We start from the raw sequence: 21,784 nt of genomic DNA on the forward strand, positions 1-21,784 counted from the left end.
TAGTTTTGTAAGCATTTTCATTCTTCATAATGAGTAGAGAGTGAGATCAGAAGTATTGAAATATGCAGAAGCATCTAAGTGTTCTTTCAGTGCTTTTGTATTCAATTCTGTAGATGTTGAAATTGTCTGAGTTTCTTATTGTGATAATTATTGAATCTCTTTATATTGATGTTATTGAGTTACATGCATATCAGCTATTTATTACTATTATAATTTCAATATTACTCAGAGTCACTGTGATATTACTTCTATACTCATGTTTAAGAGTTCTCTCATATTGTCATTAGACATGTCATTCATTGAGTGTATGATATCTGTGAAATCTTGAAGAAGTGTAATTGTATGAATATCTTATACATCTGAGTGTCAGAACTCTCAGGTCTTTCACTGACATTCTCTTTGTAAGATCTTATTACAGAGCCAGAGTGACTGATAAGCAAGCTTCTATCTGAGAACTCAGTGTTCACTTAACTGTTTGACTGTTTCTCTATTTCTTATACATTGTTATGTGTTCAGATATCTCTTGATGAATAATCATTTCTGATGAGAAGATGATGTGTGAATAATCATTTTCTAATAAGAAGACAATGAACATTTTCCTAGTGTAAGAGATCTACAATGAATAGATCAGTATAATATTGATAGATCTTATATAATAAAGAGAAAAACATTAGAGAAGAAAAGAAAGAGAAAGTGTGAGAATCAGTGATTGAAGTGAATATTTATATGCATATGTGATGATGTATAGACTGACCGTGTGACCGTGTCTGAGACCAGGACCAGATTTTTTGATAGTCTCATTACCAATTCGACTGATCCCATTACACGGTTTTAACATTAGATAGTAGTCTCATACTGTCTCAGTGAGACTTACTGTCTACTCTTGTCACATTTTTCAAATGAGATCATGATTTCCACTTCTCAATTTAAATTATTTTTATTGCTTTAAATGACTTTAAATCTCATTTGAGTGTTATCAAAAAGCATTACTTTTTAAAAAATTAAAAATAGTCTAAAAAAAACCTTAAAATGTCTAAAAATAGTAACTTTATGCAAAGAATGGGACTAAATGAGACCAAATGAGACCACTTTCTCATTTTTTTCAAGTCATGGTTTCATTTTAAGATCTCATATATAGTCACTTTGCATGTTTTTTTAATGACTAGTCCCAGCGGGATTCACGCCAAGAAATGTATGGGACCAGACCAAATGGGATCAAATGTGAAATTCATGGTCCCGGCGGCCAGTCTAGTGATGTACACAGTGAAGTTTCAGGGTGGAAGAATCTATATGCATTCATAGCAGCTGAGAATCAGTGATTGAGAATGGCTGAGAGTCAGAGTGTATATGTTTGAGAATGAAGTAGCGGCTGAGGATCAGTGATTGAGAATGGCTGAGAATCAGAGCATATGTGTTTGAGAATGAAGTGATTGAAATCTGTGAAGTGTAACAGAATAGTCTATATGATTGATCAGGTTGAAGTGTACGCGTCCAAGAATGAAGTGATTGAAATCTGTGAAGTGTAACGGAATAGTCTATATGATTGATCGGGCGCAGCCCGCCACAATATCAAATCTCAAAATGAAACCATGACTTGAAAAAAATGAGAAAGTGGTCTCATTTGGTCTCATTTAGTCTCATTCTTGGCATAAAGTTACTATTTTTAGACATTTTAAGGTTTTTTTTAGACTATTTTTAATTTTTTAAAAAGTAACGCTTTTTGGTAGCGCTCAAATGAGATTTAGAGTCATTTAAAGCAATAAAAATAATTTAAATTGAGAAGTGAAAATCATGATCTCATTTGGAAAATGTGACAAGAGTAGACAGTAAGTCTCACTGAGACAGTATGAGACTACTATCTAATGTTAAAACCGTGTAATGAGATCAGTCAAATTGATACTGAGACTATCAAAAATTCTGGTCCTGGTCTCAGACACGGTCACACAGTCAGTCTACACATCACTGAATATGATACAGAATGTTAGAACATGATGAAGTTCAATATATAAGATAACTATTCAGACTCTTTGATTGTATCAGATAATTAATCATTGAGTGCAACACTCTGATCAGGAAAAGATTCAGACATTGAAACTTTCTGATATGAAGTGAACTCAGTTGAAATATGTGATTAATTTACTGTTTCAGTTTTATAAGACAATAAAGACAGTCTCAATCACTCATACATCAATACTGCAGTCAGTCTGATGAGTGTATAACAGTTTATTTACTTATCTTGAGAAGCAGTTGAATCACTCAAAAAGAAATTCAGTCTGAAATAATACTATAGTGCAGGCTATTATTGCTGTAAGAAATAAACTGATATATTACTACAGTAAAACTGAACAATCTTTTACAGAGTACTATACTATAGCAGCTCTACTAGATCTCTCTCATTGAGTTAATATCTACACTTCTCAAGATTGAACAGAGAAGAAATAAGACTTATATGTTAAATTAGTCTGAGACTACTACAATGCTAACTATCAGAGATTTGAATGAGCAGATGTTAGAGATGTAGAGACAGTGAAATACAATTCTCTAGTAAGTAATAATCTTTGATAATACTTCATATTATATAGAACTATAATACTAACTTTAAAACAGAACTTATATACATTGATTGCAATTAAAAATCAGACAAAACTATATACTTATAAAACTGAATTTAATCACTATCTTCAAGATGATTCAATGAATTTATACATCAAATCAATTCTAGAGTTATGAAAAATTGTTGAGAGTACATATTTAACTGTTGTACTGATGATATATAATATTCTAACAATTTCATTGATAGAGATGAGAATGAAGTGAAAGTTCAACTCAAGCTAAGATATTTATCACTATTACTGAAAACAATTATAAGAAGAAATAATCAAGAAACTCATGATTGTAAAATATGAAATTATCAGATAGTTTAATATCTCTGATCACAGTATATCAGAGAAGTGTAGTTTTTATGAGAAAGTGAAGAATAAACTTGTACAAGAATGTATTTAGTTATTTCATAAGTGTTATTAATAATTATTATCAAATTCTGATTATATAAGCAATCACTGAATGAACTGAATGAGACTGAATTTAATCTTCAGTCTCAGTCTCATTCTGATTTTGAAAGAATAATCATCTTTCACAGTTTATTCTGAGAAATTACTCTCATTTCACTGTTCTTGAATTAAATCTGGTCATTTTTCACATCATTTCTCTCAGAAATGATTCATTTTCAGATTTTTTTGAGGCTTGGTCCTGGTGAAACTCACGCCAAGAAATGTATGAGACCAGATCAAATGAGATCAAATGTGAAATTCATAGTCCCGGCGGCCAGTCTAAAGAAGAGTCACTGTGAGATCTACAGCAGGTACAGATGACTTGATAGTTTTCATCTATTGCCTGGTCAAGGAAATCTGATAAGAGTGACAGTTATTATTTTGATCAAATTATCTGAAGCTTTGTATATATTCTGTAAGAGGCCTACGCCGAATAGATCGGTATTATATTGATAGGTCTTATATAACAAAGAGAAAAACGTTAGAGAAGGAAAGAAAGAGAAAGTACAAGAATCAGCGATTGAAGTGGATATTTATACGCGTATGTGGTGGTGTACGCGGTGGTGCTTCGGGGCGGAAGAATATACGCGCGTTCGTAGCGGCCGAGGATCGGCGATCAGAACATACACGTTCGTGGCGGCCGAGGATCGGCGATCGGGAATGGGGCGGTAGGAATCTATGGAGTGTACGGAATAGTCTATATGATTGATCGGGCGCAGCCCGCCACATATTCAGTGAATTGAGTTCTTTGATCAGTTCAAGTATATCAGATAGCTGACTCATTATCTCTAATTCTTCTTCAGAAGTCATTCAGATGCTTAGTGAGAATAAGAAGTATGATCAGAGATAGATTTGACTTCAATCTCTCTCATAGAAGTCTCTTTATCATTGCAGTGTCAGAGATTGAGACAGCTCACAGTAAGTTAATCTTCTATAAGATATACAGTGTCAATAACAGCTCATCTGACTTCTTAAAGAAGAAATGCAGTTCTTGAGCTTTTATTCAGGCTTCTTTCTCAGATAGCTGGAATTCTCATCTCAGCTCACTGATTATGATAAGAAGAGAAGTACTCATATTCTTTCTTATTTCAGTAGATAGACTGTTGTGTCATTCTAATGCCTGTCTCTTTAAGTATAATGAAAAGACCTGAAGTACTTCATCTTCTCTCTTCTGTGTAATGATAAACTCTAGATGACTGATAAATGTCATTACATCTGCTTCTGCTGAGTTGAACAGTATAACATTACTCACTCTCAGTCATGTCAGATATTCTTGTTCATCACTCTCAGTGTAGCAGACTGCATCACTGATTCATCATGAGAATGAATGAGATCTGTTGTCTAGCAGGAAATCATCATAATCACAGATGAGACAGGCCTTCTTCTTCAAGAGTACTATGAATACTTACTCTCTACAGACTCAATTCCTCTCTGTGTCATAGATGAAGCATGAAATATCTGTCTCTTGTGTGAAATTGAATCTATTTCTCATCATATTTGAGTGATGAGTTCTGCTGTCAAACACATCTCATTCAGCATCACACAGTTCTCTTGAGATTACAGATGTTCACAGGGCTCTAGAGAGTGATTTGAAGCCTTTCTTAAATAAGGCATTCAGTCACTGAGTGAATTCAGTGAGAGAATCACTATCTTTAACTTGAGTTAGTTACTTTTATTGCTGTTGATGTTTGTGCTGCTGCTCTTGTCTTTGAGTGATAAGTGCTGCTTTCTCTATACAGAAGTTGCTTCATATCTCTGTTAGTCAGCTTCTTCTATCTGTCAAACACTGAAGATTGTTCTGAAGCTTATTGATACACTCATTGATAAGAGTGATATGCTTATTCAGCTGTTCCTGCTGCTGATTGAGCTGATGCTCATGCTCATCTAGCTCACTTTCTTACTGAGCCAGCTGAGACTTCAGTTACTTCAACTCTTCAATTATATCTAATATAGTGACTTCATCAGAAGAAGCATGACTCTGGCTATTAAACTTAACACAGCTTGAAGCTATTGATCTTCTTTCTTTCATATGCTTTGTAATCTCTGTACAGAAGGTCTGTAGTCAATGATCAATAGCATTCTTTCATTTCATAACAGAAACTGAGTCAAGAATCATCTTAACATTGTTATAACATCTGATAAACACTCTCATAAGAATGTTCTCTGTCTTAACATGATCATATAATGTGACTTAGTTCTTGATACTATTATATTGTTCATTTTTGTTCTGTCAGATCTCTGTGATCATGACAGTGTGTTTCTTCACTGCCGCCTGTAAGTAGGCACGCCCAGTGTCAGATCTCTGAGTGAGTTCATGGGAAGCTCATTTCTCAGCAGACTTGTCTGGCTCAGTGAAGTGAAGTGGCTGGCAGAAGCTGCTTCTAGTGAGTCATCTGTTCTGCTCCATTGCAGTGTGTAACAGACATGTATAGAGTGAGTCTATCACAACTGAACTGATCATCAGCTACAGTGATAAGAAAAGTAGAGAAGTCAATCAGATTAATTATCAGTTGACTGAACTTCATTATCTGCAACTCAGATCAATCATCAGTGTTATATCTTCTTGAAGATGAAAAGAATGTAGAGAAGTCAATCAGATCAATCATCAGTTGACTGAACTTTATCATCTATAATTCAGATTAATCATCAGTGTTGTGTCTTTTGAAGATGAAGCAGAATCTAAGAGAACTGAGAATCTTGTTCTTAATGAGACATACTATCAAATTGCAGTATACATTATCTGTAATGTATGCTGATCATGTATCATACATGTAAAAAGATAAATCTTGTCTCATTCTCTAAGATGGAGATGGGCGGGCGTCTCTATATATATATATACATGCTTGTTTGTTTACTGTGATTGACTTTTACAGAAGAAAGAAGTGAAAGCCTCAGAAAGAAAGAAGTGAAAGCCTCAAAATAAAAGAGATGAAAGTCTCAGAAAGAAAGAGATGAAAGTCTCAGAAAGAAAGAGATAGAAGCTCTAGAAAGAAGCAGAAGCTCTGAGAAGTAGTGAGTAAATATGCTTTCAGATAGAGAAATAAGAATAGAGTGAAAGAAGAAAGAAGTAAAAGCTCTGAGAAGTAGTAAGAGTGAACACTACAGTCTTTTAATATTGAGATGTTGAATTAATATTCTATTGAGTAAGTAGTGAGATAGCATAAGTGATATCAGAATATATTTTAACTGTAAGATACTGTAAGCAGCTCACATTATATTGATATCACTGAATTATGAAATCAGTCTCTTTCTCAGATATTGAGAAATCATCAATACAGAATTCATTCTTTATCAGTATTTTAATAATAGCTGCATCATTAAGATAGAAATCTTCAATAAAATATTTAATATATTAATAATATATTAAATTAATTTCTTTATCAGAATAATTAACTTTCATACTTAAATACTTAGTTAATTAATATAGATTCTTGACTTTCAATTTCTCACTGAGTATACTTACTAGTCAATCAGCATTCTCAGAGACTTCAGATATGATGTTAAGATTATCAACATAGATTATTATATAGAGATGATATCTGAATATATAATATCAGAGTACTGAATTATAGATACTGACTACAAATTCAAAATTACTCAGCAGAGCTGTTAAGTAATTATATCAGATCTTCACTGCAGAGTTCAGACTGTATAGACTACTCTCAACTGTATAGACAAGTATTTTCAGTAAATCTGTCTCAAATTCAGTAAATTGTCTTATATAAACCTTCTTAATGAGATGCTTATGCAGATATACTATTATTATATTCACTTAACAGAGTATTCAACTGCATAGTACTGCTATTATAAAAAGAATATGATTGACAGTATCAGTAATAATAGAAGCATAGATCTTCTCTCTAGAACTCTTCTTAAGTTAGTTACTATAAATTACTTAATATAATTTTCTAAGAATATTATCAGAATCAGTATTCAGATTCATAAGTCTATCTTTCTTAAGAAACACTTAACAGTCTGAAGTAATTAATTCATCTCTCAGAATATCAGATCTAGAGATTAAACTTTATATATTATATCTCTTCAGATCAGTAATTTCATATTGTATAAACTTCTTTTAATAATCTTCTATCTCTTCTGACTGAGATGTGACATTCTTATAGAACTTCAGAAGATTATCTGTAACAGAGCTCAGAGTGTAAGTAGTCAGTAATTTCACAGACTGTAATTATGTAGAATTCAGATTATCAATATCAGAAGCATCTTCATCATCAATCAGATAAATATCAGGTTTTAGTTCAGTAATATGATTAATAAGTGCTATAGATATAGCTAGTTTCAATTTTTCAGGAATCAGAAATCTCATATTACTACTGATAATAATCTTATCAGATTCAGAATTTCATAGACAATATATTAATATGTCACTGAATTCAATGATACAATAGAAATCAGTATATAGAGAGAGCTTATTCACAGACTTCTGAGATTTATATAAGTGAATAAAAACCTCTGTATTTAATTAGTGAAAATGTCTCATATTCAGTGAGATGTTTGTAAGTGCATATTAAGAAATCTTATATAAACTTGAAATCACAGAAGTCTCTATAGTAGAGAATCAAAATCTTGAGTTGTAAAGAATTATAAATATGAAAGTATTATTAATTATTACAATCACTATCTCTAGAACATCTGCTCAGAACTTCTTAGAGAGATTATCTTTCAAAAGAGCAGCTCTAACTTATTTCATAATAATACAGATCTCACACTCAGAAACATCATTCTGATGTAATAAACATGATACTATTAATTCTCATTTGATATCATACAAATTCATAACTGTGTGTATATGTGTGAATCAGAAAACATTATTAATATCAGTTCATAGAAAAGCAGAGACTGTATATCTGAGATTACTCATGAATCTGAGTCACAACTTAAAGTATTGAACAGTCTCATTCTTGAACTTTAAGAAATATACTCAACAGTAGCAAGTTGCATCACAGATGATAAGCATTCAGTATTTAATTTTCTAGTCAGACTCTAAGAGATGATTAGAGAGGTCTTTCAATGTACATTCATCATCTATAAGATTAATATAAATCTTCTCAATAAGTTAAATAGATCTAGATATCAGTGTTTTCAAATAATCTCATGTTATATCTGTCTTGACACATTTCTTATAAAAGAACTTAGTCTTAGAATCTTTAATTATGACTTCAGTATAAGAATTCTTGATCATAGTAATTATAGCATCAGCTTAAATATAACTGAGATTATGATATCAATTCAAAAGAGTCTTTGATATCTTTGATATTTATATTTTCACATTTACAGAATCAATGTTATCAACAGTAGTAACAGCAGTCACAGAAAAATTAACTTTTCAGTCAAAATTGTACTTATGAAGTATCATGATATACTTGACTGTTTTATTCAGATGATTAGAATTCTTATTAAACTTTCATTCAGTAACTCTATATATGTTGTTCTAAGCAGTTTGAACTGTATAAAAAATAACATTATTCAGAACTCTGTAAATGAAAAATGAGAGAATAGTGAAAGACAATGTAAATTAAAATCCCTGATCTTCAAGCTTTGCAAATGAGAGCAGATTAACTGTAATATTGAAAATATAGTGAATATTCTGCAAGTTAATATTATCACTCTTAATCTTTAAAATAACAGTTTTAATCTTCTTAATAAACTCAGTTCTCTCAGTTGTAGAATTGACAGAGATGTTATCATTAAAAGATTTGATATTTGAAAAAGAATAAAACTCACTCATTATATTCAGACTTATACATGTGTTCAAATATCAAGATCTAGAAAATGATTTTTCAGTGACTGTGAAAGAGAAATAGAACTTAATCTTTGTAATTACTGTATTTACTACTGATTGAGAACTTATCAAGTCATTCTTTCTCTCTTTCTTTTTATCATCATTCTTCTTGTTCATCTTCTTTTTCTTTTTATCAGAGTGTAAGATGAAACATCTGTAAATAGTATATTCATATCTTTTACAGTGAGTGTACTTTCATACAGTTATATTCTTATTCTCATCTTTATTCTTATTCTTTTTCAAAGTCACAGAATCAGTCTGAGACTGCTTTTTTTCACTCAGTGATAATCTTCTTAAATGTACAGTTAATTAGTTGCTTTATTAAATTATTAATATTAATATTGATAATGAGTTCTTGATCAGTGAAGAAAAACTTATTCAGACATATCTTGATAAATAATTTTTAATAATCTTATAGATTATTGAGAAAAAGATTATAATATATATCTTCAGTACTCTGACAGAGCTCTCTATAATAAATAATAAGATAGTGAAAACATCTCTGAAAAGTAAGATAATCACTATTCTTGACTTATAATTTTATCAATTTCTTAAAGATATTAACACATTCTTCAGTTAGTAATATTATATATTTAATATTAATCTTATTTCATAGAGCTGCAGTATTATCAGCTTCTAAGATTTCAATAATAGTTTAAATATTTTCACAAGACTTAACAGTATATATCTATATAGAGACTTAGAACAGATCTTTCACTTCTCAGAATTAATATAATATATAAAAGAGAATTCTTATTAAGTTCTTAATAAAATATCAGTTTCATTAATAACTTTCATATCAGTCAATATATCAATACATCAGACTTTATAATTAGAGTTATTAAATATAATCACTGATTTGATATCTAGTGTATATTTAACTTTCTTCTGATATTTTCATAACTTATTTCTCATAGTATCTCTTTGTACAGAAATAGATATAGTGAGATATTATATAATATCAGCTGCAGCTATTTAATTTCAGAGTATTATCTGTATAAGATTTATAAGATTATCTGCAGTGTAATAGATAGATTAATTCAAATCATCATTAAAAATCAGTATTCTGAGAGTGAGAGATGATGAAGAATTTAATAAATTGAAATGAATAGATTCTGTAAATGAATATTAACTCTGCTTTCTCTTATTCTGAAGCTTCTTCATTATTTCATTATCAAATTTCATACTCTGATAAAAACTGATATCAGTCTTATCTTGCAACTCAGAAACTTTCTTATAATAAGTAATTATTCTATTAATAAGTTATCTAGTAAAGTAAGTAATTCTAGATCTTGAGCTGAACTCTGAAGTAATAGATATATTACTTATATTAAGATAACTCTGCTTCTTCTAGATATGTAAAAAGAAAAAAAAAAATGATATTCTTCACAATAGAGAACATGCTTTTTCAAAAGTATATAAATCTGCTAATCAGTAGATTCAGGAAAAATGAAATATCTCTAATAAAAAGTAAGAGTCTTCTTAAAAAAGATAAACTACTCTTGTCAAAAATTTTGATATAACATTCTAAAAAGAAAAATATGCCATTCAGGCTATAACCTGTAGAATAGTTGAAGATTGTATTGATAGATCTATCTACAAGAACATAATATAGTGGTGGGTCACGTGATCTGGTGGGATCGCTAACCGCAACGGCCGTAACGGCCAACAGTTAAGCTCACGCTAAACAGTCTCATAACCTATAGGCTAGTTACTAGGCCAAAAGAGGTCACCACCAGCGCACTGCTGGTAGAAGGGCCGATCAACCCGGGACCCCCAACAATAGATTGTGTACGGATAATAGAAGAAGCAGATCTTGATACATAAGATTCATATGTTTCCAACATATTCATCCGTGACACCCATTCCGACACAGGGATTCATGGAAAAAATAGCAGTTCGTTGGGTGGATGAGTTTGTTGGGTGGTGAGTCACGTTACAGACTGCCGTAGGACAGGTCCGCTGGTCGTTCGGCATCAACAACCGCCTCTTCACAACTTTGCCGAGGACGCAAAAGACCACCAACATCATGTTGATATACCTAGGTATTCTTCTCGCAAATATAATCTACAATGTTTAAATCATCTTATCTATAATTTTAGCAGCATTAAATTTGTCCTCTAAAAAATTGCTGTGGTTTCTGGGAAAGTATCAGTAAGAAGTTGTTCCCTACCTACGTCGCAATGCCAGCCACTAAGACCATCTTGCGCCGGGCTCTACTATATGGTAAATCCACCTTCATATCTTCAAACTGACGTCTCCTACGAATCGCTAACTCAATATCTCTCCTCATAAATAGTCCCAGGCTCCTCTCAGCGCATGCTGGACAAATCTCGTAGCCTCGTCGCCGACTGCGTCGCATATGACCTGGAAGACAGTGTAACGCCTACGAGAAAAGCCGAAGCACGCACTTTAGTCCGCAATGCCATTAACCAACCCATGCCCTCCGGCATAAAAGAGCGCGCTGTGCGCATCAATTCCGTTAGCAGCGGGCTGGCCCTGGCTGACCTTACGGAAGTGGTGTGTACAATATACTCATCCCCCTTTCCTACCTGCCCTTGACTCCTCCATCCATAAGTTTAAGACACACATACTCACCATCCACAACCCTCAATCTAGCTCCAATCCCCAAATCTAACAACTGTCGTTGTTCCCAAAGTCGACACCGCGACCGACCTCCATTTCATCTCTGATCTAATATGCCACACCCGCTCCAGCCTCAAACCCACCCGCTCCAATCCGGACCCGTCTAGCAACCCCCCAATCTCCATCATTGCCTTAATCGAGAGCGCGAAATCAATTCTAAATCTGCCTCAAATCTGCGCCGCCACCCCGCATCAGCTATCCGGCCTAATCTTCGCTGCAGCTGACTTCTCCAAGGATCTAAGCATAACCCAAACTCCCTCGCTAACTGAATTCCTCTATGCACGCTCTGCAATCGTCACCGCCGCCCGTGCGTATGACTTGCCTTCCACAATTGACCTAGTATGCACGGACTTCAAGACACCTGCTGTGTTGGAGGACGAGGCGTTGAATGGCAAGCGCATGGGGTTTAATGGCAAGCAGTGTATATATCCATCTCAGGTGGATTTGGTGCACAGGGTTTTCAGCCCGGAGTCGAAGGAGGTAGAGTGGGCTGTGAGGATCGTAGTAGCTGATGCAAAGGCGGCGGAGGAGGGGAGGGGCGCATGGACGTTGGATGGGATGATGATCGATGTGCCTGTTGTGGAGAGGGCGAGAGGGATTGTGAAGAGAGCGGAGCTTTGTGGGTTTGATGTAACGGCATTGAGGGAGAAATTTGCGGGCGAGGAGCCGCAATAGACGCTGGGAAGAGTAGAATGTTGGGGGTTGGTGGGATTATTCTATAGGTATATTTACATTTGATCTATTTTGCCGACACATCTAGAGTTGATTGGTAAATTCTGTTGCTATCTTTATGCTGGGATATTATAGAGGTGAGGTGTCTCCATATGAGCGAGGCTCGTACTGTGTAGAGACATGCCAGATGCTTTTTTCCGGGGCTGGGCTTCTTACGAGTAACTATAGAGTGATTTGAAGATCGATATCGACGATCGACGCTCCGTGGTTGATTCCGCCAAAAATAAGGAAAGGGTGGGAAGCACTCCAGAAGCGTTCATATTATTGTTGACCTGGACAGAAAACATTATCCTCAGAACTCGAAAACTATTCCGATCCCACCTGTCTCTGAAATAACACGTGACCCACACAGAGTGACTCCAAGCTTAACCTTTATGCCTCCTGAATCCACAGTGTGCATCCCTTCACAAGAAGAATATTATACGTAGATCATCTTTGTTGTGGTAGTCGCTAGCTATCCTTCAGAATCGCCATTGAGAGATATCGATGTCGTACGTCTTTGAGGTTGGTAATAAAAATACCCATAATATTGTCTGTATGTGCAGGTATACTGACTCTTTATTTTTCAGCACCTCGACTCTTGTCTCCCAGTAACCGCGACTCAAGTGGTTGATAGTGCGGATGGTAGGCTTATTCTAAGTGGCTATGGGCCATATCTACAACTGATTGATGAAGCCAGTGGTACACTACTGGATCGAATTCAAATATTTGAGAGAAACAGTGTACATGGTATTCAAGTTGCCAAGTTAACATCAACGAAGTCCTCTATCAATGTTGCGAATTTTCTCATCTGGGGTGGGCAGTCTTTTCGACTGCTGAGGCTGGAGGTCGACCGTCATGGAATTGGCTCACTGTCCCCCCCTTCTAGCCCCGAGTGCGCCGCCCCTGACTGGATTCTGTCTGCAAATTTCTATCGACCAGAGAACAATGGTCTCAATTCTTCCACAGCAAATAGAGCATGTCTGATAACTGCTCATAATGTTCTGTTCGGGTTGGAATTGGAAGATGACTTTGTAACGTACCAGGCAGACCTCCGACTGCACCGGATAGGAACGGGATTGAAGTCAGTTCTATATTCCGCTGATGTCTCATGGCTATCACCAGAACAGATTCTAGTGGCTGCAGGAACGGTCTTTGGGGAAATAGTTGTTTGGTCATGTATTCTACCTGCTGAGTCTGGGTCGATCTTCTCTGGAGACTCTTCCGCTGTGATACACCATCTTTTCACTGGACACGAAGGGTCAATTTTTGGAGTGGATATATCGCCTGAAATCCAGTGGCAGAATGACAATCAGACACGGAGATTTCTGGCCAGCTGTAGCGACGACCGAACTATACGGATTTGGGATATATCTGACTGTTCTTCGCCCGCTTCAACCAAAGCAAATGCGATGGCAGCTCTAAGGCCCGCAACACGCTCCACTGGATTTGGAAATATTTTCCGTGATGATTTGGACATGGACCCCGAAGCCTGCATTGCGAAGGCATGGGGTCACGCCTCTAGAATTTGGAGCGCGCGTTTTGTGGATATGGCTGTATCGGGACAAACCGAGTTTTTAACACTCGTGTCTTTTGGCGAAGATGCTACCTGTCAAGTTTGGGGGTTGAGATTACAAAACGACTCGCCTATAGGAGAGAACTTTTCTTCACATAGGAATGCAATTCTTCAAAATATGTCAACCCATGCCTATCATACGGGAAAGAATATTTGGTCCATGGCAGTACATAAATCATCGGATCTGACGACTATTTACACCGGAGGCGCCGACGGAAGTATACACTCATTCAGCATTGGCACAAATGAAGCTTCCTTTAAGCATGGGACGCGGGTAGAGACATACGATATATATGATCTTTCCCTGCGTCTCCCTGGCTCCTTAGCTTCAATGGCTGGTCCAAGGCGCAGACAAAAATCGGATGACAAGTTGAATCGATACTCTTTTGTTTCGGAAACTTGTATCATCGGGTTATCTTCCCATGGTACGATGAACATGGCTCATATTTCAGATATGAAAAGTGTGGAGCCTCAACAGATCGAGCAGGAGGATATTCCAGCGATCTCCTGGGAGAATATTGCACTTCTGGATTCCCCCGCATCTCAGTTTTCTATTGCTGGCCATCCAGAGCTAGGTATAGGGATTATAGGTGACGTGAAAGGCACTCTCTGGTGGTACATGAATGACACCAGAGAAATCCTTACATTGACTCAGTTGAACAAGAAGATAACAGGTATATTCTTCGCTTCCTCACAGACGGAATATTATGAAAAGGAGAGCCCTATAACCTCGCTCACCTTTGTCACGACATCCATGGGAACACCAAGCGCAAATTTATTCTTTATCGGCGACAAAAGTTCACCTGAGGACTTTACGAACATAGCCCTGGATCTGCCGCCCACATTCCTAACAACCAGTGCTGTTTTCATTAAACACAGGTCGTGCTTATTACTAGGGGCTAAAACTGGTCATCTAAGTGTTTTTGGCCTGAAAACTGCCAAAGCCTCTCACCCGGTCGTTCCAGCGCTCACCGTTTACAACGTACATGCAAGGGACACTGTAACATCAATCACTGTGCTACAGCAATATCATCCTCAGGACGAACGAATTTTAACTACGGGAAGGGATGGGTATTATTGCATCCACTCACTAGCTAGGACCGGTGATGGTAATTCTCCCTGGACTCTCCAAACCATTCACAAATTGGCCCCACCATTTGGACCCTATATCGAAGGCGGTTACTTTGACAAAGCCACGAACGACTTGATACTCTTCGGGTTTAAAAGCACGGAGTTTATCATATGGAATGAGTCGACCCAAACTGAACGAACAGCGATTGAATGCGGCGGCGCTCATCGGATCTGGGCCTACAACCCATATCACGCGAATGGTGCATACGAGACTTTTGCATGGACCAAAGCATCTACCTTTAACTTGTTTAGAAAAACTTCCGTATTACACCGTGCTGTGACGATTGGTGCCCATGGGCGAGAAATTAAAGTAGCGGCTATTTCGGAGGTTCTATTCGAGGATGGGGAAAGCAAACATAGAATTATTGCCACGGGAGGGGAGGATACTATGATTCGTATATCACTTCTCGACGATGCGGTCTATACCAGGTCGCGCGGCAGTTTGCGCTGCCTCCGAAATTTGAAGAAGCACAATGCCGGTATCCAGCACCTACAATGGTCACCATGCGGGAAGCTTTTATTCAGCAGTGCCGGAGCAGAAGAATTCTATGTCTGGAGACTTCGGTCAATTCCCGGTTTCGGAATGGGGACCATTTGTGAAGGGGAATGTCCCAAGACAGCAGAAGATTCCGACCTACGGATCACCAGTTTCGATGTACTAAAGGTTTTCACTCAAGAAGACATCGAGGATTCGTTCGTACTCTGTTTAGCATATTCCAACTCAACTGTCAAGGTAAGCGTGACCCAGTTTCCTATCATTGATGCTAGCTAACAAGGAAGGTTTTCCACTACGTCTCCGGTCCTTCTGGTGGCTCGTTTAGGCTTCTGAGCAAAGGCCGATACACAACTAACTGCCTTACACAAATACAATTCTCCAAATCGACCTCAGGGTTATCATTGATTACTGCATCTACAGACGGACATGTTGCCACATGGGAAATATTCGAGAGCCTCAGCGATATGTATTCTCTTGCTGACGATATTCCGAAAGAACTCCAAGGCAAGAAAACCCCCACAGAACCCCGGATAATCAGCTGGCAACATCGGCACTGCATCCATCAGAGCAGCATCAAAGCCATGGAGATATCTTCTCTATCTGACGGGGAGTATCTAATTGTGGCTGGTGGGGACGACAATGCCATCTCAATTTCCCGCCTTAGAATCGGTGCCACTGCGAAGTCGGACACGACCAAAAATTCATTCGCCACGATTTCATTACCTCAAGCACATGCCTCAGCTATAACTACCATATCTATCCTAGAGAAAAATACTCGGTTGGAAAGTATGGACAGTCAAGTCTACCAAGTATTCGGGTTCCTCATCGCATCGTCGGGAAACGACCAGCGACTTAAACTCTGGTCAATCCAATTGGACTCTACGAAACCTCGCGAGGACGGAATTAGCGTGTCTCTACTGCAAGATGTGTACACAGCAGTTGCAGATATGGCATCTATGGGCAGCTTCAGAAGCCATATCGGCAAGAGTGACGATAAGGAGCATGGAAAATTAAAGGATGGCTTAGTTCTCTGCGGAGTTGGGGTAGATTTGTGGTCTTTGAGGAACAAATAACATGCATAATGGTGCAGAATACTGGATTGGGTTGACTGCAATTCTGGATATTAGTTCTCGACTTCAAAATTTTGCATGATCAACAAACATATAAGTAGAACTCACTCGCTGCACCCTTCTGCAGCGGGCTTAGTTCCGCCGTGGTTAACCTGAGACAAGCGGGGGATCGCTAAGGCACCATCGTCAACGAGCCCGCCTTCGCTCACAACCCTGTACACGCATAATTAGATCCAAGCTCATGAACCTTCCGGTATCCCTGTCATGGATGGCTGCCGCCTGGACAGCGGTAAACTTCGTCACCTGAGTTCGTGTTAAATGGGTTCGTATTAAATTAACACTTCAAATCTACGACGCCATTCCTCGCGAGCATTGGTGGAAGCAGCCCGTTCTGGATATCCGGTGAGGGGTAACAGCTTCAACGACATCACAGACACCGTGTAAGCTGCGCATATATAATTATACATTAAGAAGCCGGAATCGCGCCTTCCAGAGGAGTTAACCCACCCATACAAGAAGGCCAAAAGAACGGAGACAGAGGATGGCGACCCAAACCTTCACCAAAACCCTCACCAAAACCCTCACAGCTCACTGTTTCTGCCGCGCTGTCCACTACAACCTCACCATTCCCTCCACTTCTCTCCCGCTATCCACGCTTGTCTGCCACTGCAGCATCTGCCGCTACGTTCATGGAGCACCATGCGCCTTCCACGCGCCTCTGCCTGCGGGTATATCCCCACAATGGGTCGCATCCTCAGGCCCACACGCCCTGACCAGGTACAAACATACCAGTGGCGCCCTCTGCGAGCGTGCTTTCTGTAGCACCTGTGGCTGTCAAATTGGTGACATCTGGCCTGCAAAACCTATCAACAGCAAGGAGAAGGAGGGGGGGCGGGAGGCGGAGGCGGAGGCACAAAATGCCTCTGACAATCAACACTGGACTGTTTCCACTTCCATCTTCACCGACCACAGCCCAGCCAATTTCCAAATAGACAAACATATCTTCACCGACTCCGCCCCGGGCGGGGTGGGACTACATCAACTCCTCCCTCGTATCGGCGGGCACGATATACAAGTATACCCGGGCCACTTCCTCCCACCAAATGCTAAACGCATCCTACTCCCCGCCCCAGCACCGGCCAAGGTCGAATTGGGCGGTGCAGATGGTAAGGAGGAGCGGCTCCGCGCGGAATGCCACTGCGGTGGGGTCTCCTTCACGTTCCCCCACCCAACACAAGCCATCCTCGACGATCCCGAACTGAATGCATTCGTCTCACCCACCGATCCGCGCAAGTGGGTCGCGTGCCTGGATCTCTGCGACGATTGTCGCTTGCTGAACGGCACGCATGTGGCTGCGTGGACGTTCCTGCCGCTGCGCCTGCTAGAACCGGCTATTGGGACTGAGTTAAACATCGGTACCACAAAGACGTTCAAGTCTTCCAAGGGGGCGAAGAGGGCGTTTTGTGGAACGTGCGGGGCGACAGCATTTTATTGGAATGAGGATAGACCGGATATAGTGGATGTGGCTCTTGGGTTGGTGAGGGCGATCGAGGGGTTATTTGCAGAGAGCTGGGTAACATGGAGGAGCGGGCGGGTGGCGTTCAAAGAGAGCGGGGAGTTGTTTGATAGGGATTTTGCGGAGGCCATGGCGGAGGGAATTGAAAGATGGGGGTTGGAGAGGGAGGGAAAGGTATTAAATTTCAAAATTGGGTGAAGAGGATAGGTCCCCGAGAATGGCAGGGTGGCTGTGGGTGCGTTGCAATGCCCGATGGGTTAATAGGAAGAAAAGATCTAGTTGAACAGAGTCAGTCAGTAACTGTGCTACGGAGTCTAGCTCCGCCGCTTCTTTAAATATCAAACATCCGCGATCACTGAGAATCCGAAGACCTATTTTATATATGCCTATGGCGATTTAATAATGACCCTGGCAAGGCAACGTTTTGAGTTTCGAGTCTGGAAATTCCTGACTCCAAAATCTGAATGGGTGAGACCTAGAGGTGTAGATTCATGAACGGCAACCGTTTAAAGCTCAGCAAATGAGCACGCATGCGGCCCTACGATCTCAGCGCTGCCAAAGAGTAGGAATCCCAGCACCAGGAGCAATAAACGCAGTCAAATCATAGACTTCGGCGGCGGGAGGTCTTCCAACGTTCAGCTGTAGAATACCGGATACTGTTGAGGGAGGAAGTTCTTCTGAGTTATCAACACGCACAATCATTTAATCGGACGCGGAGATCCGCCCATGAACTCGATATTCCAGCTTTTAAGTGCATGCCAGAAAGTCACAGCACTTGCCCATCAATGTTGTTTTTGTCTTCGCGTCATCGTGCTATCGTCATTAGTCCGGTTGAACGAGGGCGAGGGAAGTGTTTCAGGTTCGTATCCTCGCATTTCCGTTTCTGCAAGGTACCGTCAGCCGCTCCTTGTCCGGAAGTAGACGCTGTTTGCTGTAAGGATATATATAGAATCAACTTCCTCAAGCCAGTATCGTAAGCAATCTTCAGTTCCACGGATCTGGGTATTCGCTGCTCGCCTTCACCTCGACGTAGCCGTAGCCGTAGCCGCCTTGGAGTCATGAAATCAGATGCCGTCACTGTGAACAAATATGATAGATCCGCAGGCGGCGCTGTTCATATGTAGACTGGATGTAGGCACAAATCCAAGCATGGAACTTGAGAACGGTTGGAAACGTCAAGAAACAGATGTTTGCGGTGATTCCCTGCCCGCTTGGGACATTGCGACATTGTTGGAATCATTAACCCCCTAGGTTGATCTGTTTCGATCTTTGAGCCCCGTGGAGTGTAAATATTTAATGGTTATATTTTTCGCATGGGTTGTGTTGTGGTTGTTTGTCTGTTGTCTGTTGTCTCCGGGAATTTTGTTTGTGGTTGGAAAAAAAAAAGAGAAAAAGAAAAAAAAGAAAAAAAAGAAAAAAAGAAAAAAAGAAAAAGAAAGAAACAAAAGAAAACATCGCCAACTTGGCATCTTCAACTTCATCCTCAGCTCAGCTTCCAGCTTCCAGCTTCTACTCCGTCGTACTTGTTCCACCTCAATTCATTTCTTAATTTTACATTCCACACCTCCTTTAATTCTATTCTATTGCAGGAGAGGTGTTTTCATTTTTTTTTTTTCTCTCCCCTTCGACTATTAAATATTTAGACTTCCCTTCCTGAATGCTGTTGACACCTCGCCCCTCGCTCCCCTTTGTGCATCCCGTGAAATATGTCCGCAACAACAGCACCACCACAACTTAACGAGTAACAGACGGCCTCAGTGGGATAAAATTATTATTATATTTACTTTTCCTTATATTGTATTCTATTTCTTTGGACGCATAGCGTCCTATCCGTTAGATCCCTCCCATGGCCATACCACGCTCCCTCCGAAGAACGAATCCTCTCACTCTCATTCTAGCTGGTCTACTCTCCGTCGGGTTCCTCTTCTTCATCTTCTCTCCTTCGTCGAATTCTGCGTCTGGTTCGACTTCTCAAGGACGGAAAAGCTATGCGGCCGCGAACAGCCTCTCTCCTCCTACCAAACCCTTCCTCAGAGATCCCTCGACCAAACCGAATGGTCACCGTGCGCCGCCCCAGGTCGTCCGATATAATATGAACAAAAATACTGCGACAACCGAGTCGGTCAAAAATCATGAGCGTGTCCTCATCCTTACGCCTCTCGCTCGATTCTACCCTGAATACTGGGACAATTTGGAGAAACTTACATTCCCACATGACTACATCTCCCTGGGATTTATTATCCCAAAAACACCGGAGGGAAACGCTGCGGTATCAGCATTGCAGGCTGCTATTAAACGGACCCAATCAGGCCCTGTCGTTAATAGATTTGCTAGCATTACGATCCTCCGACAAGATTTTGATCCCCCGATTGTTTCCCAGGATGAAAAGGAACGACACAAATTTGAAAATCAAAAGAAACGACGGGAAGCTATGAGTCGGGCACGGAACAGTCTTCTCTTTACAACTCTGGGGCCGTCGATATCCTGGGTCCTCTGGCTCGATGCTGATATTGTTGAGACCCCTCCAACCCTGATTCAAGACCTGACAAGACACAACAAACCAATCATCGTACCCAATTGCTATCAGCGATTCCAAAACCCCGAAACAAACCAGATGGACATACGGCCATATGATTACAATTCATGGGTAGACACTGCTCGGTCGCTGGAAATCGCGAAGGCCATGGGCCCAGATGAAATTATGCTGGAGGGATATGCAGAACTGCCAACCTATAGAAGGTTGATGGCGCACCTGGCCGACAAATCCCCAAACCGAAATGTCGATGAGATAATGCCACTTGACGGAGTCGGGGGAACAGCGTTGATGGTGAAGGCAGACGTTCATCGCGATGGTGCAATGTTCCCGGCATTCCCATTCTACAACCTGGTAGAAACGGAAGGTTTTGCAAAGATGGCGCGAAGGCTTGGGTGGACGTGCTTTGGATTGCCTAATTATTTTGTGAGTTCCTCATGTTCATTTTTGAGGGTGCCATATGGCACCATTCTCATAAACCTTACCGGAGTGCATGGCATATTTCCACTAACACTTCTTTTTTGATTACAGGTATATCATTATAATGAGTGAACTGATTTCCATCCACCATTTTCATCATTAATTTTGCACTTACGCATAAACTGGTTTTTAGTCAATATCTTTCCGCCCGCTCCTTATTTCATCGTTCATCCCCTTCTCTTGCTCTTGATTGATCCGGTCCGAAATTTCCCTGTTTCCCTTTTTTTCCCATTTACATCCTTCTGGGTCCTGGAGTATCTAGTTCTTTATTTTGCAATACCTCTTTTGTTTCATTTTTGTGATCTGCTTAGTTATGTACAGTGAAGCGGTTCCCTCCATGTTAGGTCTCCATGGATAGCTCAATGTAAACTTTGTCGCAAGCTACAATACCTGATAGCAAGAGACTTTCTACTACTCCGCATCGTTTACCTACGTAAATTTTTACGCTAAAAGAGGCGAGTATCTCTTGGGCCTATTTTCGTGCTATCGATGCATTCCTTGTCGTATTACAAATTTAGATTTAAGATATTTTCTAGTCATTTGCCTGTATATTGGAAATCTGACAAGCATTATATACTCTATCGTCCTGTGTATAACTGTAGTAGACCAGCTTATGTTGGTCATGTCGAGCATTAGACTTAAACAAAAGGGTTGCGAAGGGCTGCGAGGAAGCATGCTACTGACTACTGACTCTCTTTCGAGTATTAGCCACGTCGTCGATGCTCTTATTTTTCCCTTTTTCGGTAATATTGAGTCCAAAGGGTAACTCCCCTCG

The 21,784-nt window shown here is 39.5% G+C and overlaps 4 protein-coding genes across 4 annotated transcripts; all 4 read left to right on the forward strand.

Annotated features, from left to right (window-relative positions):
• Window positions 1–11,033: 11,033 nt before the first annotated feature.
• BDBG_06840 (citrate lyase subunit beta-like protein) lies at window positions 11,034–12,171 on the forward strand (the record flags this gene model as incomplete). The annotated part of the gene is made up of 3 exons (XM_002622676.2): window positions 11,034–11,076; window positions 11,150–11,370; window positions 11,470–12,171. 3 exons carry the CDS (start codon window positions 11,034–11,036, stop codon window positions 12,169–12,171), a joined length of 966 nt encoding a protein of 321 aa, XP_002622722.1.
• A 543-nt stretch (window positions 12,172–12,714) lies between these two features.
• On the forward strand, window positions 12,715–16,483 carry BDBG_06841 (WD repeat protein; the record flags this gene model as incomplete). Its single annotated transcript, XM_002622677.1, has 3 exons — window positions 12,715–12,732; window positions 12,798–15,647; window positions 15,695–16,483. The coding sequence occupies 3 exons, from the start codon at window positions 12,715–12,717 to the stop codon at window positions 16,481–16,483; spliced, it is 3,657 nt and encodes a 1,218-aa protein (XP_002622723.1).
• Window positions 16,484–17,021: 538 nt separating this feature from the next.
• On the forward strand, window positions 17,022–18,194 carry BDBG_06842 (DUF636 domain-containing protein; the record flags this gene model as incomplete). Its single annotated transcript, XM_002622678.2, has 1 exon — window positions 17,022–18,194. The coding sequence occupies one exon, from the start codon at window positions 17,022–17,024 to the stop codon at window positions 18,192–18,194; it is 1,173 nt and encodes a 390-aa protein (XP_002622724.1).
• Window positions 18,195–19,407: 1,213 nt separating this feature from the next.
• On the forward strand, window positions 19,408–21,774 carry BDBG_06843 (mannan polymerase complexes MNN9 subunit). The gene is made up of 2 exons (XM_002622679.2): window positions 19,408–20,955; window positions 21,061–21,774. The coding sequence occupies exons 1-2, from the start codon at window positions 19,843–19,845 to the stop codon at window positions 21,079–21,081; spliced, it is 1,134 nt and encodes a 377-aa protein (XP_002622725.1). The 5' UTR covers window positions 19,408–19,842; the 3' UTR covers window positions 21,082–21,774.
• The last annotated feature ends 10 nt before the right edge of the window (window positions 21,775–21,784 follow it).

This window comes from Blastomyces gilchristii (assembly GCF_000003855.2).
Source record: "Blastomyces gilchristii SLH14081 genomic scaffold supercont1.16, whole genome shotgun sequence".
NCBI classification, from domain to species: domain Eukaryota; kingdom Fungi; phylum Ascomycota; class Eurotiomycetes; order Onygenales; family Ajellomycetaceae; genus Blastomyces; species Blastomyces gilchristii.

Excerpts from the sequence above, each read along its gene's own strand:
- BDBG_06843 (XM_002622679.2), top strand. The coding sequence starts at position 19,843 with ATGGCCATACCACGCTCCCTCCGAAGAACGAATCCTCTCACTCTCATT. Across the intron at positions 20,956-21,060 it reads TTGGATTGCCTAATTATTTT|GTATATCATTATAATGAGTG; the intron begins GTGAGTTCCTCA and ends TTTTGATTACAG.